We start from the raw sequence: 9,635 nt of genomic DNA, 5'->3' as shown, positions 1-9,635 counted from the left end.
CAAGCCTCTTAATTTGAGCAGATTTCCTTTTGATTTAAGCTCAAATCTGATTGAATCAAGAGTCCTTTTTCTTTTCAATGTTTTCAAGAGCCTGGACTCTAGATCCAAGGTGTTTTTTTTCCAGTGTAAGGTGGCGAATTATTGAAGACTTCGGTGCGAGGAGGAAACGTATACGTTACAAAGAGTGTTTCAAAATTATCAGTGCGTTCATAGTTGAAATTTGAATGAGTCAGTATGCACTCTAAAATACGACATAACTATGACTTTTTCATCGGAATAAAAAGCATCGTGTGTCACCCGTTCAAAAAACGTACCGACTACGCGTAAACAGCTAACAAGGCTGTTTACAAGTTTTTGTTTTCGCTCGCCTTCTACATTCAGAAATGAAATTCTATGCGCGGATGTGATGCGATTTCCACAATTTCGGTTCATCAACAATCTTTCCACATACAGATGCTGCGTATTTTGATGCTGACGATGACGATGACGATAAAAAACACGCGCCTCAATTCCGCCGTGCTAAGGAAAAACGACGTAAGAGTCATCAGGCATTACCAAGCTTCCTCTGACAAATCACGGATTTCCCAGAAAATTTGTGAATCTTTCTCTACTGATTTTCCAGAGGATCTCGTTCGTAATCTGATCGAAAAAGTCCGAAAATCTCAAGAAAATATATTCGCAACTTTCTTCAAAAATAAATATTTGTTTGAGAGGAAATTGGCAACATTCAAAAGCTCTTACGGCGTTCTTACTCAGTACGGCAGAATTGGTGACGTTCCCATCAGGTTTTATTTTTCTGAAGGGGAGCAATCCGTATTATTCGGCGAAACTGCGCGTGATTTTTACTTTTTTTCCGGGATCGGAAATTTAGGGTCAAATTCGTCGCTGCTCTGACGTAAAGACTATCTCGATGACTCCACGTTGAGCCCTGCTTTACATATAAACCCATGCTCTCTGGGGCTCACGTGGAAATCGAGATGCGTTCTTACGTCAGCGAGGCGAATGGACAAATCCATTATTCCGAATTGAAAATTTATCTCCCATTGCAAAGGTGAAAGTCTCAGCTCGTGGTTTAGTTATTTAACGGAAAACTAACAAACTGCTTGTCGGAAATTTTTTCGTGAATTTCCCTTATACCCATTCATGAATGTTCTTTGAAACTTTATAGGAGATATTTTGGTGGGTTCTTCTTTCAGAAAAATCAAACACGGGTAGTAGGAGATTTTTAAACTTTGTAAACGAGTTACGCATTTTTCGACCTCAGCCGTCGATGTATACATATTTTATACACACTCGTTCGGTCTTTCTTTCACGAGAACAAGTGTTGTTAAAAACTTTATAACTCCACAAGTTAACCTCAGATACTTGAAAATGACCCTAGAGCAATTGGGGATTTTTTTTTTCAAATTGAAATTATATTTACCAGCCATGTTTCTTAAATAAGGGGCTCGTTTGAAAACATGTCCCAATACAGTGGAAGGAAGTTTCTAGGTGACTGGGAAACAGATGTACTTATTGTGCGTATTTTCGTTCAATCCGGCAAGGTTGCGTTACTTCGAAGATTAAATTAATCTTAATTTTGTTTACTTATTTATTTATTTTTTTATTTTCATTTTTATTCTTCCAACTAGCCTATCGGCTAATTCCGTTCTGATTCTTGTCGCTTAGGAATGTTTTGAACACACTTAAAACCAGTTTCTGTTTGAAAGCTGTTTCTGATAAAAACTAGGGTGAGTTTATGGCACCCGAAATAAAGTGCGTAAACTAAGTATGTTCGAAGTGACATCTAGACTTCGCCGATTTCATTGTAGTTTTTGAAAGATTGCATACATCAACAGGAACCACTCTGTTCTGTGGTTGAATTCTTTTTCGGCCAGAGCTGCGTGCGTTTCTCGTCCAAAAATTTGAAGAAAGTAGAACTAACGCGAAGTAATAATTTGTAGAAGTTGCGCACATTGTTTCGCCTTCCATTTTCGAGGTAGGCCAAAAGCACCCTTAGTGCAGCAATAGTACTACCTACTTGAGGATCTCTACTCAATGAAACTTGTCTCGCGCAGTAAGTTTGACTCCGCGACTTTGCAGTATCAAAGTAAGCTCTGTTTTCGCACTCAAACAATGTTCCTCCGGTTTTTCTCGGTCCGATTTCAATGCGACTCGGTTCTTTCCCATCAAAACTCGGTCCATCCCAACGGAGAATCCCCGCACTCTATATTTAGCGGCGTAACAATCTGTACAATACTTTGCCGTGCTAAGTAATAACGCCGTATAATCATTCGACCGTCGCCAAATTTCCCTCCGGAAAATATCTATGTTTAAAGAATGTTATAAATATGTTTCCTTGAAATTTTCAGACTGTATAGATCAAATTACGAACGGAATCCATCGCATTGAAAAATCAGAAGAGAAATACGTATACACTAACTTCCCTTGAAATTTGTGATCTGTCGGAGGAAATTTGGCAACGCTTGACGGCTCATACGGCGTTTTGCCTTCCTCTATCACGACAGCTTTGTCCTCCGCACTTTTTTACCGAGTTCAAATCCGGACACCCCCCCCCCCTTCTCCACCGGTTAATTTCATCGCGGTAAATGCGAATTTAATTGTGTAAGTATGTTCCTCCCACGGTGCGCGTTGTACCGTGTACCTGCTCAGACCGCACCGAAGCGTCTGCTTTTAATGGACGTGTTTTCACCTCGGAGCTTGCCAAAAATATTGTTGAACTCTCGGATAGTGTCTCGTTGGCGCTCGGTAGTGGCGTGGCGTGCTTTGCGATGAATCGATATTTCTCCATTTGAAGCCATGGTAAAGAATCGATTATTAAGGTGTCCGTTGCGAACACCCTGTTAATCGATATTTTTCCATAGTTTTAGATGGTGGATTAATCGATAATTTGCAAACCACGCCAAGCCACTGGCGCTCGGTACTCTTCCGTGCTTTTGCGTTAAGGAGAAACGCCGTATGAGCCTTGGGACGATGCCAAACGAAGAGGATCAGGAGGAGAGGTAACATAAAAAGGAGAACAGAGGATCGAAGATAAAGAGCGAGAAAAATGAGATGAAAGAGTTTGAAATGACTCGGAAAGGAGTAGATAAGGTGAGAATCGGAAGTACCCGCGGTTAGACAAGCAGATGAAGTAAAGTAGACTGGAAAGATATCGATGACCCAAGTGATAAACCACGTATCTTCATTGAGATGTTTCAAAATTTACGTCCCTATTTAATATTTCGGAAGGGAAACCAGGCAACTTTAAAGCTTGAATTTTATACGGAATACTCTGCTATTAGAGAAGGAAAATCAGAGAAGTTTTCAAGAAGTCTGGAACGTCGCAAACGGAGACACGTGGTTTCGCTCTTTGATCATCGACATAAAAATGAAAGATCTATGAAGTTTTAAACAGTACCATTTTAGTGAAAAGATTATAAAGGTGGGAGACTTTTGAACTCTCATCAAGGTTTAGTTTGTAAGTCTGAATTGCAGGGGAATGTTTCCATAATAACGCATAATTGAGAGTGAATGAAGTGAGAAAGGAGGTATGGCAAAACAGCGTAATCAAACTTACTAGTTTGATTACGCGGTATGGTAATCTTCTTCACATAATTTCTTTTAACACGAGACAGAGAATTCCCACATTACTGTCGTTGATGGTGCCTGTACAATCGAAATTTACTTTGTTTCTTGTTGTTACTTTTGTAAATTTAATGTACTTTATTTTAATTCGTGTAGATAGACACGAGGCATATCGATGGCCAAAGTGCGAAACCACGTATCTCTACCTACGACGTTGTAGACTTCCTGTCATACTTCCTTCGATTTTTTGAAATAAAATTGTATGGTTCGCCTTCAATTTCGCCTAAAACATACCCAAGCAGGGCCGGATTTAGGGGGTGGCCAAATGGGCTGCGGCAAATTTTGCAATTTTTTAAAATGTAGGTATAAAAAAGATGGGATTCAGAAAAAAAATTATCAATGAGAAAAGGGGACAAAATCTTTCTTTCCTGAGAGTATAGTAATTTCTAATTTTGTTGTTTTTCGGTGATACAAGTGACAGCATCTTTTAATTAGTCGAGTTAAGAGAGGGACTAAACACGCAATTTGGCCTGGAGCTCAGCGCAGAGAGGAATGATAACGAGGACTTGAGATGAAAAGGAGAAGCCCTCGGCTCGTCAGCAGCGGTCGGTCGGCGTGAAACGCATAACGCGCGCCTACAAGATTGTAGGAATACTTCCTGCATTTCGCTGAATACAGTGCGGTCAGCGCGGAGCGGCGCGGCGGCGGAAGTTAAAATTATTAAACCACATTTATGTTTATTATTTCTTAATTTTTTCGTTCAACGTTTATAATTGGAAGGCCTTGTCCACAAAAAGATAGGTATACGGGACAAAGGATAGGTATCGCGCAAAGTTCCGTGAACTTTTGCTTGTAGTGTTGACAGGGCTTTCGCAAAAAATGTGTCTAACATGAGTAAACGCGTTTTGTGCACCCCGCTACCTTCGGCACGTTCACTTGATTGTTTTATTGATGTTTCAAAACGAATGAGAAGGAGGCGGCAAAATACAGGCGGCCCATGGCCGGCAAGTAGGTAAATCCGGCCCTGTACCTAAGAGCGCGAATAGTTATCTACTCAAAACGTACACCTCTTTCCTTAAAATTCGACGGAAATAGTAGAATTTAAACATCTCGTATCTTGAATTTAGATCGCGGGTTATCACATTAAATTCAATCGATGACTAATATTTTTTATCCAGTATGACAACAGTCTCGGTCGTATTGGTTTACTAACCGCATGCTGCCGTTAAAAAGTAAGCCATAAATTCCCGTTAATCCCCCCATCATCCAAATCTCTCATCACAAACAAAGACTCTTTCATTTGCCACAGTTTGCTTCCGTATCTTGAGATGTTTGTGTTTCGAAAAGTCTAGTTTATGACCTTTATCTTTGAGTTTGTCTACGTTATAAATGGGAGAAACCACTCTAACTCTCCTTCAACGCTCATAGAACGTTATGTGAAGTTAATCGTCGGACATTAAGTATTGTTTGAAACAAGGTACTTATATCTATTGTTCTGTCATCGAAATTTTCGTCCATACTTTGTTAAGTTTTCCGGTAGTTGTGTTTTTTTTGTTTTGTTTTTTTAGAGATAGAGCTGAGATTTTGAGTTGCAAGCCGTTCAATAGCTAGAGGCGGAAAATATGTATCCCCAATTGCGACATCGCAAATATCCATACGTGCCTTATTTTTGTAAAAAAAAAAAAAAAACTTACCGGTGGTTTTTCTTAAATTTTGAATGAGTTTTCCTCCCTCATTGTCAGTCTAAAATACTCACAGAATAATCACAAGAAGCATCATAGTTATTTTTCTTTAAAATAATAAAACACTAATGGAGATTTTAAAACTTTGTGGTGCGGATGCGAAATTTTTGACTCCGGCCATGGTCCTCTCATGGCCCCAAAATTTGTTTGATTTTGAATCCTAGTGAATGTTTCTTTGTCTGCTTGTTTGTTACAGTCTGAAAATTTATTAGAAGTGATGCCAGGTGCCAGCGCTGTGAAACGGAAAGGCAATGACTCGGGGACGCATTCATCCAATCACAACTCAGTGAAACACTCCAATGGGGATGCTCATCAACGAAACAATATCTCTCAAAAAAATAGTCAAGAGAAAGGAAAAAATACGAAAAACAGTGCACTACTGAAGGAGAGGGCATCACTCGTCCTATGGAGGAAGCCCTTCAAAACCCTACAATATTTCTTCAAAGAAGTTTTTGTATTATTGTATAGATTATCTGTTAAGTGAGTATAATTTTTTTTTTGGCTCTTTATAAAAATGAGAATAATTCCTTCAAACAGGTTGTCTAGCATCAGGATTTTTCCGATTCTATCAGGGTTCAATCCCGATTTCATCAGGATTTGAGGAAAAATTGGTCGTAAAATTAGGATTTGAGAAAAGTCGGCTGTCCGATCGGATTTTTTTATGCTTTCGCATGTGCTTTTGCAGAAATTTTAATTTTTCTCCGCAAAAAATCAGGATTTGGAAAAATTTTGAAATCAGTATTTAGCAGTCAAAAATCAGGATTTCAATAGGATTTCCCAAAATGAAAAAAAACTAGACACCCTGTCAAACCTCTCATTATATGGTCACCATCATGTGCAAAAATCTGCTTCTTGAAGTGAAATTGAATGCATACTGTTTTTTTTTTAAGGCTGAGTTGGACCACACTTTACAGTTAGGAACCGCAATTTCTGGCTCAGTTTAGAAACAACGTATTTGTCTTATGTTTCCCTATGTACATGAATTTTTTAACGGATGAGCCAGAAATAGTAGTTTGTTATTGCAAAGTGCAGTCCAGTTATTGGTTGTATTTTGAACATCCATTTCTTGTGCTTTCCTGAAAATGGATTGCATTTTGCAATTTGGAGCTACAATTTCTAGCTCACAATCAGTTCAAAAACGAAGTTTCTGGATCAACGCCATTTGTTTCCCTATGCACATGGGTGCAACGGATAGGCTGGATATTGTACTTCTTAATTGCGAAATGTAGTTCAAACGAATTTCTGACCCACCAGAATCCTTACCTAATGCCGCACTAGACAATGCACAGTACTGCTGTGCTGAGGAAGAACACTGTATTAGCCCTCAAGCATTGCAAATTTCCCTCAATGAATTACGAATTTTCAAGGAAATTTTGGATGTACTTCTCCCATTTTTTCAAAGAATTTCATTCGCAAATCTAAATTGTCCACAAATTTTAAGGGAAAATACCCATATATCCTCAACAATGTTTAATAAGGAGAAATGTGTCAACTCCTGAAGGCTCACACAGCATTCTTCCTTAGCATGGCAGAGTAGGTGGTGACACTTTTTCTCTCTGTAAAGGCAAAAGGAAAAAACATAGTAGTAAAAGTTACTAATCCTTTGTTTCTTAATCGGGAACTAACGTGATTGACACTTACTTTTCTTTTTCGCCCGATGAATTTTTTCCTCGGTTGTCACTCTTACACAATGGCCATTTCGACTCCAGTAGGAGTAAGGTAGGAGACTCCAGTAGGAGACTCCATAGTAAAAGTTGGTAAAATGGTAATCAAGAGAATCAATATACGGAAATTTTCAACTAAATTTCTCCATCTTTATTTTTTACAGCATATCTCAACATCGAATAGCTTTGTTCTCAACACTTCTAGTCGTAATTGCCATAGTTGTTCTATCAAATGTCAGCGGACCCCATCAGGATGTAAGTACTAAACATTAATTCCCTCACAATTCACATCTCACATTGTAAAAAGGTATAAATATAATAACATGGAAGAGGAATTATTTTAAGTTACTGAGTACCCTTGTCCCTCCTCTTTGTTTTTTTTTTAGTAAAAATTGCAAAGCCAATAGTAGCGTTCAACCTCTTCTTTTGAGCACAATTGCATTTGAAATCAACAGTCTTAGTCCACTGTGATTCGTATCAAGTAGTGTGACGCTGTATTCATTTGTTACAATCTCCAATGTAGAGTCAAACTTTAAACTTTCAATTGTATGCTGAGGATTCTCTACGGACATTTAAGAAAGGACAATCACAACTTGATTAAAATGCCTTCATACATTGACTCATAACAATTTCAAGATTGCATTTTTATCTCAGTTTATGCAAGTCATGTTGGGCCACTACTCAAACAAAGTCTAAACTAAATAAACGTGACATATTTCTTCTTCAAAATTTCTTTTGTAGAAAACAGTTCACACAGCGGGAAGTTTGGAAATCAACCTTTGATCAACCACAGATCAAATGGGAGTTAAATTACATGAATGACGTTATTTAAATTTTTGTCACACTAATCAAACAACAACTTTTTTTTTTATCAACACTAATTACATATAAACATTTACAGTTTGTTCAGAAGTTGATTTACAGTCTCATTGTCTTGTGATTCGTTTGCCTTGTAAAATTTTGAAAAGAAAACATTTTGGTTAGTGCAGTAATTTATATCTTATCTTCAGGCCGAATCGCCACAAGGGTTCAGATACCATTCAGATGTTTAATAGGCATTGCTATCTTCCAGTTGGACTCAAACCATTTTTTTCCTGTATGATATTTCGAGAGTATTTTAAAATTTGTATCTTAATTTTATTGGTAAAACGCTGTATGCTCCTCTTCCTTCCCTATCGATAGTAATACTATTTTTGCATTTTGCAGGCGTTAGGAAAAATTAAAATTCAGGCCTGGTGGTGTGTGTACTGGTTGGGACTTGGAGTGCTGTCTTCCATAGGTTTGGGCACAGGTCTTCACACATTCGTACTGTACCTAGGGCCTCATATAGCTGCCGTCACTCTAGCCGCCTATGAATGTGGCTCCTTGAATTTTCCAGAGCCTCCTTATCCTGATAAGTAAGTCTGTCATGTATTTACAGCGACACAAAAATGCAACAATGCTGACTTACTGATAGATGTTTAAACTGTACGGATGGTTTTCACAGGGAGGTCTTTGATGACCATACATTTTGAAAAAAATTAAAAGACAACTTAAAGACTTTGAATTGCACATTAGTGCGAGGGGCTAAAAATTTTTAATTCATGCTTTTAGCTGTAAAATGTAAGGAGAATAGGCTCAATCTTGTTGTCGACCTTTCAAAAATGTGTAGAAGAAATATTTTCTGTCAGTTGGTTTTTTCAATCTTATTTTCCTTATTCCTGTTTTTGCAAACAACATGTGAAAGTTTCAGTTGGCCAGGATAAAAATGTTTTAATCAAGAGAATGCACTTTCCATTTTTGTCCCTGCCTACAAAACAACACTAATTCATGAGTAACATATCAAGAATTATTAAGCGTGTTTTCTTTGATAATAGGTCGAGTCAAAATGGGTGAGTCTTAAGAATTCGTATTTTTCTTTGATGCGATCATAATTTTTTGGAACCAAATTGGAATTTACCAAGCAGATAGAAACAAGAATTCTTGCAAACGCTGAAACCAAAAGTAAACCCACAAAAAGTAGGATTGAGGAATGACCTGATGCAGATGATGCCATCTGACTAGCAGCAATTTCATTAGCCTAATCTCAAATGTTTACCAACCGGATCATGCTCGCCGTCAACGAAAATTCGCTTATTGTGATGGAGCTCTGCTGTCCTGATCATAATCCTCTTAGTAATCATACTATAGGCCTTACCATTTACACTCATTCTGTTTCAGAATCGTTTGTGCAGCCTCTGTAGATCCATCATGGAGTGTAACTGTATGGAACATCCTGCGGAAGGTGAGAGTTGAAGCCATGATGTGGGGAGCTGGCACAGCCCTCGGAGAACTGCCGCCATATTTCATGGCGAGAGCTGCCCGGTTATCAGGCTCTAACTCAGATGATGAGTTCCAAGAGCTAGAAGCATTAGAGAAAGCCCAAAAAAAGAACAAACCACTTTCAAGAATAGACCGCCTGAAATTGTATACGGAAAAGCTGGTCAAAAAGGCGGGATTCTTTGGGATTCTTGCATGTGCTTCGGTAGGTTTTCTCATTCTTTTTTCTTCCAATTCAAGTTGTAATTATTCATATCAAGAATAAGTACATTGGAATGCCAATTTTGGTTGACTAAGGTATCAAATAAGAACAAACAATGCTACATCAAGCCACAGGCCAAAAAAAAATAAAAATGAATGCAGT

The 9,635-nt window shown here is 38.2% G+C and overlaps 1 protein-coding gene across 5 annotated transcripts in view; it reads left to right on the top strand.

The window, feature by feature from the left end:
• LOC109031473 (vacuole membrane protein 1) overlaps positions 1-9,635 on the top strand; it is a 40,282-nt gene that overhangs the window by 24,406 nt on the left and 6,241 nt on the right. For 3 of the 5 annotated variants that reach the window (XR_011899766.1, XM_019042991.2, XM_019042990.2), the window contains 4 exons: positions 5,506-5,789; positions 7,138-7,228; positions 8,180-8,370; positions 9,173-9,476. Coding sequence is in view for 4 of the 5 variants with exons in the window: in XM_019042990.2 (XP_018898535.2) it covers positions 5,506-5,789; positions 7,138-7,228; positions 8,180-8,370; positions 9,173-9,476 (870 nt within the window). In the remaining variant the exon portion in view is untranslated. Of the gene's footprint in view, positions 1-4,903; positions 5,104-5,505; positions 5,790-7,137; positions 7,229-8,179; positions 8,371-9,172; positions 9,477-9,635 lie in introns of those variants that run through there. The other 2 variants (XM_072299782.1, XM_019042992.2) reach the window with 2 other exon arrangements.

The sequence above is a fragment of the Bemisia tabaci genome, chromosome 4, assembly GCF_918797505.1.
Source record: "Bemisia tabaci chromosome 4, PGI_BMITA_v3".
NCBI lineage: Eukaryota > Metazoa > Arthropoda > Insecta > Hemiptera > Aleyrodidae > Bemisia > Bemisia tabaci.
This window is presented reverse-complemented; position numbering and strand designations above follow the sequence as displayed.